Source organism: Eschrichtius robustus, chromosome 11, assembly GCF_028021215.1.
Source record: "Eschrichtius robustus isolate mEscRob2 chromosome 11, mEscRob2.pri, whole genome shotgun sequence".
Lineage (NCBI taxonomy): Eukaryota > Metazoa > Chordata > Mammalia > Artiodactyla > Eschrichtiidae > Eschrichtius > Eschrichtius robustus.
Window position 1 is genome coordinate 90,705,375 of NC_090834.1, and position 15,886 is coordinate 90,721,260.

The 15,886-nt window shown below is 45.5% G+C and overlaps 1 protein-coding gene across 1 annotated transcript in view; it reads left to right on the forward strand.

The window, feature by feature from the left end:
• Positions 1 to 227: 227 nt before the first annotated feature.
• The window catches only part of LDLRAD3 (low density lipoprotein receptor class A domain containing 3), a 261,163-nt gene continuing 245,504 nt past the window's right edge, over positions 228 to 15,886 (forward strand). Inside the window, exon 1 of the mRNA XM_068555039.1 lies at positions 228 to 312. Coding sequence (XP_068411140.1) covers positions 267 to 312 — 46 coding nt within the window. The 5' untranslated portion in view covers positions 228 to 266. The remainder of the gene's footprint in view (positions 313 to 15,886) is intronic.

Sequence of the window (15,886 nt, forward strand, 5' to 3'; positions counted from 1 at the left end):
GGCGATAGGCCGCCAGGGCCGGACCCTCCGCGGCTTCCTCCGCGGCCTCTCCGAGCCTGGACACTCTAGGCAAGACGCGGGCTCGGCGCGCAACCGGGGCGCTCGCAAAACTTCGCGGAGCGGGGCCGCGGCCGGCCTGGCCGAGGAGGGCGGGGCGGGCGGGAGGAGGGACCGCGGGGGGCGGGGCCGGCGCGGCGAGGGGCGGGGTCAGCGCCGAGGCCGCGGGGCCAGCGACTGCGCCGGGCAGCGGGAGCCGCGGCCGCGCCATGTGGCTGCTGGGGCCGCTGTGCCTGCTGCTGAGCAGCGCCGCGGGTGAGTCGGGGGGCGTCCGGCGAACTTTCTTCGGGGCGCGGGACGCGGCGGCCGGGCTGCTATGGTGCCCCCTCCTCTTGCCCGGGCTGCGTCTCCCGGCGCGGGTGTGCACGGAGGGCGGACCCCGGCGCCGGGCTGGCCAGGACCCCGGCGAGGGGCCGCGGCGGGGTGCGCGCCGTCCTATTGTGTGGGCGTGCGCGCCGGCTTGTGCTGTGTTGTGTGTGCACGGGCGGGGCTTTATGTGCAGTCCGGCTCTGGGGAGCCCGGCAGCTGCCTTGATTGGGCGTAGCTGGAGAGTTCGTGCGTGTGTATGTGTGTGTGTTGTGTAGGGGAAAGGAAGAAGGGAGGGGAGGGGAGAGAACGCTTCCCTGATCCCATCATCCCAGACGCGGGGTGCTCCGTGCTGTGCTAGCCTCCCCAGCGCCTCTTTGGGTTCTCTTGTGTGCACCCCCGTGCCTCAGTTGCCTACCTGGACCGCAGGGCGAGCGGTAATCGCCGTTTCCTTCCATTCCTGCCTGGGACTGTGTTTGGTTTGGGCAAAGAGAGATGAAGCAGGGCCGGACCTGGGAATTATTAATCTTTCCCACTGATACTGGGAGCAGGACATTTATTTAAATCATCTGATTACCCCCACTCGACCTACAATGGCGAGATGCCCTGGGAGAGGATCCGGGCTTCATCTGCCGGCCCTTTGAACCTGGCATCGCCGTAGCGTGTGCATCCTGAGGTCCCCAGGAGCAGCATGCTATTCCAGGGAACTTTTCTGCTGATGTGGGCGCGCTCCGAATTCCAGCCTGGAGCCCTTCCCCTGCCCCTGCCCGCCGGCCACAGCTGTCAGCTGCCCCTCCTAGGGTCGCCACGCCCTTGGCCCCTTGATGTTTATTTCTGGGCAGCTGATTTCGGGCCCAGAAAAGTAGGTGACAGGGCCCAGTGAACTTTCTTCAGCAGAAGCTGGCTTGTCTGACGTCGGTGCCATCCACGTGTCTAATTAATGCCTGATTCTCCCAGGTGCTTCTAGCTACTTGCTGTGGAGGTGTCTTTGGTGGTGTGTTTGTTGGGGAAGTGGAGACTCACTTAATTCTGAACTTCCCCCTCCCTGCCAGGTGTGCACTTGGAAAGAGAAATCCTCCTCCTTCCTTGAAGTCCCTGGTCCTGGCCATTCTCAGAATCCACTGGGTAGCCTTCCCCCACTCTCAGACTTATGACATCATCCCCACTCCTGGAGACTCCCGTTTAGATGTCTGTGGGTTTGCTGTGGCTTCCAGTGAGGGTGGAATGCTGGTGGCTGCTGTGGATTTTTAACCAGGTCTGGGTCAGAGTGCCTTGTTTCTCCTGAACTATTGGGCCACCACAGGGAGAGAGTTCCAAGGGGGCACTGGCACTCACGGGTAGGGGTGAATGATTATTTGGAGGCTGTTGAAACAGGCAGATTTCCAGGACATCTCAGACACAAAGACCTGCCTAGATTCATGCTCTCAATTTGCATTGCCCTGGTGTGTCCCCTGATAACACCCAAGCAGGACAGTCTGGAAGCCGGGTCTTGTGTTTGTCCTCAGAGAGCTGCTTGAGGCCCAGTAGAAAGTGTTATTTATTGCATCCCCCAGTTAGTACTGGGTTGCTTTGGTTGAGTCTCCAACTCTGTAAAAATAACTGTAAAGTTAATTTTGTCTTTCTCTGGTCAGCACGGATTACTTAATATGTGTGTGTACGTATAAAATAGGGCTAAAATAAATAAAATAGTCATAATGGGGAGGGAAAAATGGAGAGGGGGTGCGGTCACAGAATGCCTAGCTGTCCCAGGTGGTAGTTTTCTGTCATCTGCGGTCATTGAACTTGTGTGGTTTTGACTCACCTTTACAGTTAGTTGTTGGTTTAGAAACTTCTAGGCAGGTTGGGGTGTGTGCATTCTTTCCTGTTACATTAAGCATCATCTTTCTAGCAGGGATTCCACTTTGACCTGAAGTGTTAACCAGAAACAGGGCTGGTCAGTTTTCCTGAAGCCTGCGTGGTGGTTCAGTTTGGGGTTCATAGTGGGCCAGGGACCCTGCCCTTCTGTCCCATATCCTACACCTTGATCCTCTTCGGGGAAGTTGATAGAACAAGAGAGATTATAAAAGCTGGTGCTTTTGACTTCTGTCTTCTTTTGATAGTCTGTAAAGAAACCTGGGGTCAGAGTGGAGCCCTAGTCTGAGTTCCGGGTCTTTGTAGGTCTGAAAGGCCACTGACATTTCTAGAGCAATCTGGAGGCCTTTGTTTTTCAGGAACCTTCTCAGAGGCCTTCATGTGTTCGTGTATGTATTTTTCTTCCTTTGTTTTTATTGTTTGTGTTAGGGAAGTGAAGCATCGATTTTGACCGCTATTATTTTTTACTGTAGCCTGTGAGAAAGGCTCAGCCCATCTGATACCCAGCTTTCCTTCCCGTGGTGGGCTCGGTGGGTTTAAGTGCGTGGATGGTGAGGCGTGTCTAATGGTGGCCAGGCCCTGAGGGGGTCAGATGGCTCACCTCCTTCCTGGCTGACCTTTTAGGGACTCCCTGACATCTATGAAAAGGCTTGATTTCCCCCATGTGTACTCAGGGGTGTGGGTGTTGACCTTTTCTCCTGGAGAGATCTGCTTAGTGGTGTGAGCGGGTGGGTTTTATTATTATTATTTTTAACGAACTGAGTCGCTTCCTGCAGCCCAGGCTGGTGGATGAGGCCGTGTGCACCAAGTACAAATAAACACACCTTGTTGCTTTTCGTCTTCAAAGAGATGGATGAAGGCTCCCTACTGGGGTGTGAGATGTTTTTTCCTGACAGCCCACTTAGGCCTTTCACCTTGTGATAAGTGAGGGAGAGACAGGGATATGAGCCAGTAAGGGAGGGAGGACGGTACATTCTGGGCCTCCAAGACTGGTTTAGATGCCTCGTTGTCAAAGTCACCTGGGTAGCTTGAAAGTGGGCTTATATCATCACTTTTGTGAAACAGTTTAGAGAACTTGGGGATTAGGACGGTTTCTAATCACATAATCTATGAAAGTCATGGCCTTTTCAACCTTGCCTCTTTTCATGGGCAAGGAGAGGAAAGGGAACCCAGTATTTGTGGACTGTCTCCTGTGTATGAGGTGCTTTGCTCGCCATTGAAACACATGATCCCATTGAATTTTTCCGATAATATCATGGGACGAGAAGTCATTTTGTGGCTCCTGAGAGGTCATCTGTGTCCAGGGTGCCAGATTCTAACTCAGGTTTCTCTTGGCCCACAATCTGGGCTTTCCCCCCTGTTTCTAGGCATCCTTCCATACTTTTCCCCCTATGTGCTTTCGTGAATTAACAATCCATGAGCTTGTTTCCATAAACAGCCCCCCTTCCTAAATCTGTTCACTTTGCAGTCACAGCAGTTGGTATTTGTGGTAAATACATAAAAATAAATCCCAGCGACTTCCCTGGTGGCGCAATGGTTGAGCATCTGCTTGCCAATGCCGGGGACATGGGTTCGAGCCCTAGTCCGGGAAGATCCCACATGCCGCGGAGCAACTAAGCCCGTGCGCCACAACTACTGAGCCTGCGCCCTAGAGCCCGCAAGCCACAACTACTGAGCCCGCGTGCCACAACTACTGAAGCCCACGCGCCTAGAGCCTGTGCTCCGCAACAAGGGAAGCCACCACAGTGAGAAGCCCACGCACCGCAATGAAGAGTAGCCCCTGATCGCCGCAACCAGAGAAAGCCCGTGCACAGCAACGAAGACCCAACGCAGCCAAAAATAAATAAATAAATAAAAATAAAATGAAATAACTCCCAGTCCTTGAGTAAAAATGGAACTTTCAAAATAGCACCCGTATTTTTGCTCTGTGCCTGGGAGAGGCATGCCTGGCAGGGAGTTACCACTGGACACGGTTCCATTTCTTGACCTGAGTTGTAGTTACATGGGGGTTTGTTTTCATTCATTAGGCTCAATATTTACATTTCCCCTTTCTTATATGTTTATCGTATTTTACAATTAAAAAATAAAAGATGCTATACACCATGGATGACTCAGAGTGATTGAACTGTTTTTAGCTATGAGATAGCCCTGGGGGCAAATCTGTTTTTGGCTGTGGAGTTGTCTTGTTTGTTCTCTTCCCCTCTTTCTTTCTCTCTTTGGAATATTTTGGAATCGCATGGGCCATCCTAACTGTGCAGCTATTTTTGCCTCTGCCTCTACCTGACAATTGGGGAGATTTTTAAGATGACAGCTCCTGTGTGTGTATGTGTGTATGTGTGTATGTGTGTGTGTGTCTGTCTTTCTTTCATTGTAATTGTTGTGAAACAATCTACTTTCTTGGGTCCTGAGGAGCGCCCTTAAAAATGTTTTCTGGGAGAACATCTGAGGATGCAGCATTTGCGTGTCACATCTGCTTGATGTTTACTCTTGCTTACAGGATACGTGGACTTTTGTGACACGGTAACTGTCCAGTCAGAGGGATGGCAAATGTTTATTTCAGGTAGGATTGTTAGGGTTTCTGGAGACGGCTGCAGGGATGGGGTTAGTCTAGGGAAGTGTCCCCGCCTCGGTGCTGTTGACATTGGGGCCGGAGAGTTCTTTATCATGGAGGCTGTCTTGTTCGTGGTAGGATACGTAGTAGCATTCCTGGTCCTTGTTGCCGGTAGCAGCCTCCCCCGGTTGTTACAACCAACAACGTCTCCAGCTGTTACGAAATGCCCCCTGGGGGGAAAAATCACCCCCACTTGAGCACCCCAGTTGAGAACCCCTGGTCTGGTGTGAGTGCCCCCTCGCCATACATCTTGAGCATTCTGGCAGCTCATCCTGAGAGTGTCTTTTAGATGCAGTGGTTCAGGACGGCATCCTCCTCCTGAGGGTGTCTTAGTCATCAGGTTTCTGCTTTCTGTTTCTGCAGCCCCACAAGTTCAGTGTGAAAATACATTTTTATGTAGAAACACCCTCAGCACTGACCTTTCCCTCCCGTTTCCCTCTTGTGCCATCGTGAAAGCGGGTAACGTTGGAGATTGTAGAATTGGTTCCCTTGGGAGTGACAGGCTGAGAAAGCAGGTAAAAGGCAGGTGGCGGGTGACACCAGAAGCCACTCGGTTCCCTGAATAAACTGTCAAGCTTGGGAGGTTCACTAGCGCAGGGAGCTGGAGGAGAAGCTGTCGGAAAGTTTGCCTTGGGAGTTGCGTGTTGAAATCTTACCCTGGAAGTCCCCCTGCCTCTGCCCTACAGTGCAGTCATTGTTCCTCTCAGTTCCCATTCCCTCCCCGTGAGTCCCTCCCCCCTCCCATCAAAAGCTTTTATAACTTGAGTTCCTTCTGCAGGTGGGCGGGAGTGGGGGGGATCCTCTGTACTAGCGGCCAGTTGGTTTTGGAGAAATTCTCATCTTCTGCTTTCTTCTCTGCAGTCTTTGGAAAGTTACACTCTGCGTCACTTTGTAACTCTTGCATTCCTTTAAGACACTTTGCCTCGCAGCTGTCCTTCTCCTTTGTCCTTCTCCTTTGTTCGGTAGCCAGTCTTCCTTGAGTTTTTTGCTTCCTCCTCTCTTCAGACCAGCGATGTGCATTGTCTGCTGCTGCCTTCTTTTGTGTGTGAATTCGCGGGAAGAAAGGATGTACCAATAGAGGGGCGCTGGGTTTGAAGGGGAGAAGTGCTCGTTATCTTCCCTCAGGCACACAGGCCTCAGTCACGCCCTCTTCCAAAAGGCTTCTCCAGGGAAGAGCCCTAGCTTCCCGAGCGGGCGACCCTTGTTTTCCCTTTTGTCTCTGGGTAACTTGAAAACTCTTCTTGACCCTTTATGTGGCTGTTCACTAGTGCGGTACCAGCTCTGTGCTGTAGGGGGGCAGAGCTGTGTAGAACTTGTTCTTGGCCCTTGAAGAATTAAATGATCCAGTGAAGGAAATGGGGTTGTTTACCTCTGTCGTGATCTGGGAAGGGCAGAGACACTTCTCCTGAAAGCGGGGTTTTGGAGGGGTTTCTAAATGTGAGATATACTGATGGATGCACAACCTTCATCGGAACGAAGCTGCGTGGATGTCACAAGGCCTTGGCAAACGTGGATATCCGGTCACTGGGAATATTTAACGGATGGGTCATTCTTTTAAAAAATTTTTTATTTTTATATAATTTTTAAAGGTTACTTTTCATTTAAAGTTATTACAAAATATTGGCAATATTCCCTGCGTTGTACAATACATCCTTGAGCCTATCTTACACCCAGTAGTGTTTGTATCTCCCATTCCCCAACCCCTATATTGCCACTCTACTGGTGACCACTAGTTTGTTCTCTACATCTGTGACTCTGCTTCGTTTATGTTATATTCACTAGTTTGTTGTATTTTTTAGATTCCACATATAAGTGATATCATATAGTACCTATCTTCCTCTGTCTGACTTCTTTCACTGAGTATAATGCTCTCCAAGTTGGATGGGTCGTTCTTGATCAGGTTTCAGAGGGGATGACACACGTCCTAGCTTGCTTCTTTAGCTTTAGCTATCCAGATAAAATGTTGGGGTACATCTGTTGGTGTTCTAAGGCTCTTTTAGCTCTAGGCTTATGAGATTCTAATGAGACATTTCTTCTGTGGCTTTAGGCAACAACCTTCTTTATCTTATCGTACTACCTACAGACACATATATGCACATACTACATATACTGTATATGATAAATATGTGTATATATGTATAATATACATATCTTGGTATATGTATATATATACACACACACATATCTTGGTGTATGTATATATACATGTGTTTATATATATATCTTACCTCTTTTAGTCTCTAATCCTACTAGCTTGTAAACTCCTTAAGGGCTAGGATCATATGTTAAATGTATATGTCATATTTCTTATTTCTTTTGCGGGGTCTAGGAGGGTAGTAACCACTCACTGGAGGCTACCACTCACTGGAGGGTTACTCTGCCTGGCAGGGTGCCAAGACTGTACATGTATCGTTTTGTTGTAATCTTCCTGAATTAAAAACATTACAAAAATAATGCATCGAATATATGCTCACTGTAAAAATTTCAAGCACGATAGAAGTCATTAAAATAAAACATTAAAATCTCTCTTCATTCTGTTTACCTTTCTTTCCTCTTTTTAAAATTACTATTAACTGTCTGGTATATATCAGTTTAGTCCTTGTGTGCCCATAGAGTTTAATGAGCTCATACTTGTCTATATTTGTAGTTTTTTGACTTGCTTTTTTTACTTAAAGACTGAATTTTGTCAGTTCTACTTTGAGTTCTGAATTGGTCACACAACTGCCTCTTGTTGTTTAGACCTTCCAGTTATTCCAAAGCATTTGGCCTTTTCACTCAACTTCACTTGCAGTTCACTTTCTCAGTTCGTGAATGGCACACTCCTTTTGCCTCTGTCTCAGAAACAAAATGTGGTATGGTTTCAGCTGTTTCTGGATATCTTCAAGCACCTTCCTTTAAGGTGTTTGGCTCATGCTTTGCAAGAAAATATGGAATTTTAGTCTTTCTCCAATGACAGATATTTGTTTCCCTATTTTCAAATTTACACGGTTTCCTTGCCTTTTTGTATACACAATAATTTTTCATTTCAATGCAGAATTTTAGTGTCATCTTTTACAAGACATTCTGAATAGCAGGTAAATTCAACCTCTGCATTACCAACAATGCACAGAACTGGACGGAAGTGATGAATCACATCAGCGGCTGTGACCAGGTTCACCCAGGCACTGCCAGTGACCAATAGATCACAGCTTCTGCTTATCCTGTGCTCTCATAAGATGCTGTTGGCTGTTGGGCATATCTTGATTTCAGAGATGTTACAGTATTAAAGATGAATTAGGCACATCCTGATTTGGTATTGGAGATGTTCCAATACCAAAGGTATGTGTCTTCTTGGCCATCTTTCTTTTAGTTCTTATATAACTACCCATTCTTTTAAAAACAGCTTTAAAAACATCTGGTATATGTCAATACCATAATTTTTTTCATGCCTCCTATGCTGATGAATCTTATTTCATTTTCACAGCAGTTCATTTAGGTAGGTGGTATGCTCTGCCCTTTTAGAGATGGGGAAACTAGAAGGCTAAGGAATTTTCCCAACCCCGCAGCCAGTAAGAGGTGGTTTCAGAATTGGCATGTAGGTCTGCACAACTTAAACCTGTGCTCTTGACCACTGGCTCTACTGCTTTGGCACTGAGTAGACACTCAAGTTCACGTGTGTTGGAAGAAGGAGGTGTACTCCCTAGCTTGTGCTAGGGAATTCCATCACTGGGTAGTGGTGTCAGTATTGAGTCCATGCTTATTATGTTGGATAGAATGATCTGTTGGAGAGCCATTGGTCGGGGCATATCTCAAGTTGATTTTATTCAAGTGGCCTGTCCTTGGCAGATTGAAACTGACATTTTGCTGTTCCCCCCTATGGAGGACTTGTTGTTATAGGCATTTAAATGAGCCTTTGTAGAGGCTTCCTTTATTAAAAGAAACAATAACAACAATAAACAAATTATTTCAGCACCATGAGACTTGCCTTTGAATATATTCATGATGGAGAATTTTTTTCCCCCCCTTTGAGGGAAATATTTTGTTGGAATACCAACCAAAAGCAATTTCTTTTTGGTCAGTACTGCCCTCAAATAATGCTGGGTGCCAAAAAGAAGGGCCTGCTGTTTATAAAGTCTAGAAATAGATTTTTAAGGCAGAAATATAGTGCTGATTATAATGCCTCATATTAAAAAAAAAAATCTAAGTTTTTTCTTACTTTCTCACTCTGAGCTTAAGCTTGTATAGTTCACATATGAGAGAGCTTTTTCTGAACTAGCCATTGATGTTATTTATTGTGGAAGGTGAAATGTGAATGTACTGTACCAGAAAGAAGTCGTAGCTGGCAAGAATTTGCCCCATCTTGTTACCTCAAACCAAGGGGCTCTCGTGGGCAGCGGGTCCAGTCTTGTGTGGAAGTAACGCTGCAGGTCTGAAAAGCGTTAATAACTACAGGCGAGCCAGAATGAGCCCCAGAATTCCAAACCCTCACTCCCAAGTTCTCTCCTGAAAACTGTTTCTCTTTTTAATGAGTCATTTGTGATACCAGGAGACTGTAATTTGGGTGAATTTGCAGGTGCTCAAGTCCAACTGTGATTTTTGACAGGCAACATAGTGCTGTCTAAAGACAGGGTTGTCTCTGGCCTGGAGGGAGGCCGCAGCAAAGAGGGAGGGCAGCCAGTTAGCTGACGCTGGAACAGGCCTTCAGGAACTGGGTGCTGGAGGGACATGGCCTGTATGAATAACTTGATTTAGAAGACGTGCGGACCCAAGATGCCAGCGTTCCATGTGGGACACTCGTGTGTCTGTTGGCAGAGAGAAATGGAAACATAAATGGTGTGTAACTTTATTGCATTAAAAATCCCTTCTCGTTATTATAAGGCCCAGTGAGGTTAGCTCTAGGGATATCACAAGTACGCTGTCTTTGATGGCCTTGCTGGAACATTTTCCTTCAGCTTTTGCCTTGAATCAGGGCAGTGTTCTCCAAGAGTCATTAAACTAATTGGACATGGCTGAGAAGTGAGCCCTCCTCACACTTGCAGCTCCACAGTCAGTTGAAAAAAAGCCTCTCAATTGGTTTGGAAAGTGCTAAATTTAACTTGTTTTTTTATTATAAAAATAAGATGGGGGAGTTTGGGGACGATGAAAGAGTGATTAGCAGCATAGGGTGTTTCATCAGAAAAAAAAATCCAAAGCTGTAAAAAACTGTTGATGCTAAGAGAAACCAGAACAGAACTGAATGGAGGTTTCAAAAGCAGACTTTATAAAAGTTTGATTAAAAGGTACGATAGGACGGAGCCCAGCTGGCTGGGGCCTGGCGTAGCAGGACTGGAAAGAATGGTTGCTAATTACTGTAACAGAGATAAAGTTGGAAAGAATGACTCGCATCAGGAATATTCTGTATTAATTAAAGATCGCATTAACCTTGTAAATGTTACAGAGAAACGATAAACATCTGTGGAACCTATGAAGGACAGCAGTGATACAGTAGGGAAAGATTTAGCATGCCCAAAGTTCGTTTATGTTGCCCAAGGAGATGATAATGACAATCCAAGAAAAGCTAACAGATATCAAAAATATAATAAGGATGCTACGTTGTTGAATAAGACACATACCAGAGGAATTGAAGTGGATCAGGAATTGGACTGTATGTTCAGGGAAAGGAACACTGTCCAGCATTGACGGGGCAATCTCAGGATCTTTTGAAAGTACCCGTAAAATGTAACTCAGCAATAATCTTGAACTGAAGAAAGAACTCTCCCATTCTTTTTCTTTTTAATTATTTATTTTTATTTATTTATTTTTGTCTGTGTTGGGTCTTCGTTTCTGCGCGAGGGCTTTCTCCAGTTGCGGCAAGCGGGGGCCACTCTTCATCGCGGTGCGCGGGCCTCTCACCGTCGCGGCCTCTCTTGTTGCGGAGCACAGGCTCCAGACGCGCAGGCTCAGTAGTTGTGGCTCACGGGCCTAGTTGCTCCGCGGCATGTGGGATCTTCCCAGACCAGGGGTCGAACCCGTGTCCCCTGCATTGGCAGGCAGATTCTCAACCACTGCGCCACCAGGGAAGCCCCAGAACTCTCCCATTCTTGTGTGATTCCATGAGGTGGGATGGGGTCTGTCGTGTTCTTTGAAGTCCATCTTATTTGTTTTACAGTCCAGCACCTGAGTCAGGGCTTGGCTTAGTGTCTGTCACACAATAGGGTTTCCTGTAAGTTACCTGGAAGGCACGGAGGTGATCACTAAAGATAAGTGACTGTGACTTTGAAGAAGAGAAGCAGTTGAGGGAAGAATGAAATTTAGATGTTGCCCTTTGGTGACACATTGTTTCTCCTCTAGATTTTAAAACAGTCTCATTTGGCTTCAAAGACCTGCAGAGATCTTTACCAGAGACACCTGTGGCTTAAAAAAAAAACAAAAAACGACAAAAAGAGGCCTTTGGGAGGGAAATGGATTATAGCAATTGTAAAATCAGGTGATAAATTAGACAATTGGGAGTCTAGCAGGTGGCGTATAAACAGGGGTTTCTGACAGGTGAATGAAAACTGCTGGGTATCTTAATTCCATTTGAGGGGAGCTTACACAGTTTACTTAAGGAATATGAGAAGTTACTGCGAGGAAAAAGTGAAAGCAGTTCTGTCTTATAAAATATCAGTGTTGATAACATTAAACAATAAGAAAATTCAGGTTATCTTCCGGTCTAATTTAAAAGGAAATAAAAGTTTGCTACTGAAACCACACAAATGATTCAAGGAAGGAAGTGCATCAATCAATATAATCTTAGAGGGAAGTGGAGGGTAATAGAAATACATCAATTATAAGACTAAGTGTACAACAAAATGTCACTAACTCTTGCGGAAAAAAAATTACCCATCTATTCATTGTAAGAGACATAGTAAAATCCAAAAGATATAGAGTGAAAAGTTAAGGAAATAAAATTCTATATGCAAGGGCTACTTTCGTGGTATCAGATAAGTAATTGCATAGCATTAAGCATTAAGTAGATAAACAGGGTTACTGCAAATGGCAAAAGTTTCACTAAACAAGTATCTGATAATGCCATGTAAAAAGACATGAAGAATTAGGAACATAATTAAAGGGTGTTGAAGGTTCTTGAGGATAAGATTAGCAAGTGCTTGCCAAATTTTGGAAGGTTAAAATATTTAGAGAGTACCTAATTTTAATGTTTCAAAGAAAAGGTCCGTGGGAATAGGGAACACCAAATCTAAAATGTGCTGGTGACTCGGCAACGAGAATCTGCCGTCAGGGGTGGTGGGTGAGACCGGCTGCTTCCTCACGACACCCCTGGGGCCTTTCCTCCACACACCTGCTCCATGGGTTTGTGGAAGTGTTTGCTAACGGAAGCTTTGGGGATAAAATCCTCCCTGCTAATGAGACGAGAAGGTTGATAAAGCTTCGAGTTGGGCTTAGTCTGACACCAGCGTCTGTGGGAATTTACAACAGCAGTTTAAGCCCTGCCATATGGATAGAAAAGGAGACTGCAAAAGTGATTGAGAAGAAAAATCTATTTTTGCTTTTATATCTTAGTAAGCATTGATATTATTTAAATTATTAGAAAACATTTTCCTGGTTGAGTATAGTGTATTTGCTCCTTTAAGAAGGTAGTCTTGTCATGGGATTATGGTGTAGAGCTTTGCTACTCAAAATGTGGTCTCCAGGCCAACAGCATCAAGCATCACCTGAATCAGAATCTGCATTTAAACAGGATCCTCGGGTGACTCCGGCTCACGTTAAGTTTGAGATGAACTCGTAGCTGAGAATACAGGCTTTCGAGGGAGCCAGCCTAGGTTCAAATCCCAGCTCACTGCCTCAGCTTTGGCCGGGTTTCTTCAACCTTCTGCAACCCACTGTGTCTTCATCTGTAAATAGGGATAATAATGGTCCCTCCCATGTAGAAATATTGTAAGTGAGATAATGCATGTGAGGCTCTTAGCTTTTATTATTGCTCACTAATATAACTAAATGTTATTTAGCATTTAGTAACATATAACTAAATGTTACTTAAATAATTATTCTGGTTTATTGTAAAAATTTGGACAAAAATTTAGAAAAACATAACTTACAGTTCTACGATCTAAAGACTGTTAATACGTTGGTTTATTTGATTTTTATGTTGTTTTGATCATACGGAGAATATAATTTCATATCCTGCTCTCTTCACTTGTGAATGTAGAGTTGGCATTTTCCCTCCTTAAGCTGGTGTGGGAGAACAAATGGTCTAACATCCCAGAATGGCTGGGTGTATTCTTTGATGTCGGCTGTAAAAATCCTCTAAACCAACCAAGTCAGCGGCATGCTCTTTCACAGCTTGTTTCCTTGTCTATACATACGGGCTGCTATTCCCTGCCCCGTCTGATTTTACCTGGTAGTCGTTGAGGATCCTTTGAGAATCATGTATGTGAAAACAGCTAGTGATAGGTAAAATTCTGCTCACATCTATGCTACTGTAAGTGGGTGGTCTTGCTATGTAGGAAAAGCCTAGAAACGTAATTACCCATTGACTCCACAATTCCACTTCTAGGACTTTATCCTGAAGGGATGTGTACAAAGATTCAGCTATGAGGATGTGTGTGCCAGCATTGCTTTTAATGGTGAAAGGCTGGAAGCTAATGCTTCCTAGAAAGGGTGAGTTATCACATCAATATGCTAGAATACTATGCAGACAGTAGAAGGATGCTCTCCAATATGACCTCCACTTGCCACATGTGGCTACTTAAAGGTAAATTAGTTAAGATTAAATAAAATAAAAAATCAAATTCTTCTGTCACACTAGGCATATTTCAAGTGCTCATTAGCCCCACGTGGCTAGTGGCTACCTTATTGGGCAGCTCAGAGGTAGAAAATTTCTGTCATCGCAGAAAGTTCTATTGGATGGCACTGCTCCCGAAGAATAATTCTTACATGGAAAGAAAATTCTTAAGAAACAGAATGATTCAGATTTGTAGTATGTGTGTGTTATAAGTTTCCCTTTGGTACTTGGGGCACAACATAGCATTTCTTCATTTTTCTAAATTCCATCAAACCTAGCCCTGATTGCCTTCAGTCACCAAAAGCTAGCGATTTGCTGTAAGTCAACTGTTGAATTCTGCAGATCTTCTCAGGACCCCTGGGTGCCTGACCTGGTCACTGGCATTACTGTTGCTTTTTGTTCTAAGGCCTGTTGCTTAGCTTTGGACCTTCCTGTCTGCCAAACACTTCAATCTACCCCTTCCCATAAATTAACACTCCCACACATTTTACAACAATGATTTACAAGGGCTGCATGGAGAGTAAACCCCTATGCCCCTCCCCCATTCAGATGGGTGGGAAATGTTACCTATGGGGAGAAAAAAGGCTGAAACCAGACTACATTAGTAATCAATAATAAGAAAACTCGCAATTCGTTTGTGCGCTCAGCTTTAGTCTGGTTTGCAGATCCCAGTGGATACTTCGGAGAGGGCTCTGCAGTGGTGGACCCTGCATCCCCGCCCTTCCCAGCAGCATCAGGCCTCCAGGCACCCAGGCCTCTTCAGGAACACCCTCCCTGCCTTGCCAGTGGGCTGAACTGATACAGATGACCCTTGCCCTAACTTCCTTGGTAGATGGTGTTGGTGCCCTAGTGATCCCTATTTCTTGCTGGATTTTTAGCAAATGGTTCTGGCCAGCTTGACTGAGAAGGGTTTCCCAGCTCGTTCCTTCTCCCACAGCTAAATGCAGCCTTAATGTCTATAGTGTGTACCCTTGCTTGCTGTCTGGTCTTACTATTGATTTAAGCTATGCCTGTGTTTGTGCAGTTTTTCAGAGAAAGCTTCCTATACACCTTTCACAACTCTACTAGTGAATTTCCTTGTCTAGAAAGCTTTCCTCCCATATTCAATTCCCAACCCAGAATGAATCTCACTTCTTTTTTAAAAAAATTGATATATGTCTACATTGCGAAATGATTAGCACAGTAAGTTAACACCCATCGCTTTACATAGTTACAATTTTTTTTTCATGTGGTGAGAACTTTTAAGATGTACACCTTTAGCAACTTTCAAATATATAATACAGTATTGTTAACTATAGTCACCATGCTGTACATTACATCCCCAGGGCTTATTAAGAATAAAACTGGAAGTTTTTACCTTTTGACCACTGTCACCCGTTTCTCTACCCGCCCCCCCCCGCCCTTCCCAGCCCCTGCCTCTGGCAAACGCCAGTCTGTTCTTTTCTATGAGTTTGGGTTTTTTAAAGATTCCACATATAGGTCAGATCATACAGTATTGGTCTTTCTCTGTCTGATATATTTCACTTAGCATAATACCCTCAAGGTCCATCCATGTATTCCAAATGGCAGGATATCCTTCTTTTTTTATGGCTGAATAATATTCCATAATCTCACTTCTCAACGGCTGCCACTACCTTGCTTTTGTTCATGTTAAACTTCACACGTGGTATTCTAGTTTATTTATGCTCGTTCCCTATACTTGAGTGGTTCTTTTTTTTTTTTAAACTTTTTTTCTTTTAAACGTATTTTTTAAAATTTTACTTATTTATTTATTTATGGCTGTGTTGGGTCTTCGTTCCTGTGCGAGAGCTTTCTCTAGTTGCGGCAAGTGGGGGCCACTCTTCATCACGGTGCGCGGGCCTCTCACTATCGCGGCCTCTCTTGTTGCGGAGCACAGGCTCCAGATGCGCAGGCTCAGTAGTTGTGGCTCATGGGCCCAGTTGCTCCGTGGCATGTGGGATCTTCCCAGACCAGGGGTCGAACCCGTGTCTTCTGCATTGGCAGGCAGATTCTCAACCACTGCGCCACCAGGGAAGCCCGAGTGGTTCTTTTTTATTAATTTATTTTTGGCTGCGTTGGGTCTTCATTGCTGGGCGTGGGCTTTCTTTTTAGTTGCGGTGAGCGGGGGCTACTCTTCATGGCTGTGTGCGGGCCTCTCACTGTGGTGGCCTCTCTCGTCTTGGAGCACTGGCTCTAGGTACGCGGGCTGTAGAGCCCAGGCTCAGTAGTTGTGGCGCACGGGCCTAGCTGCTCTGCAGCATGTGGGATCTTCCTGAACCAGGGCTCGAACCCATGTCTCCTGAATTGGCAGGTGGATTCCT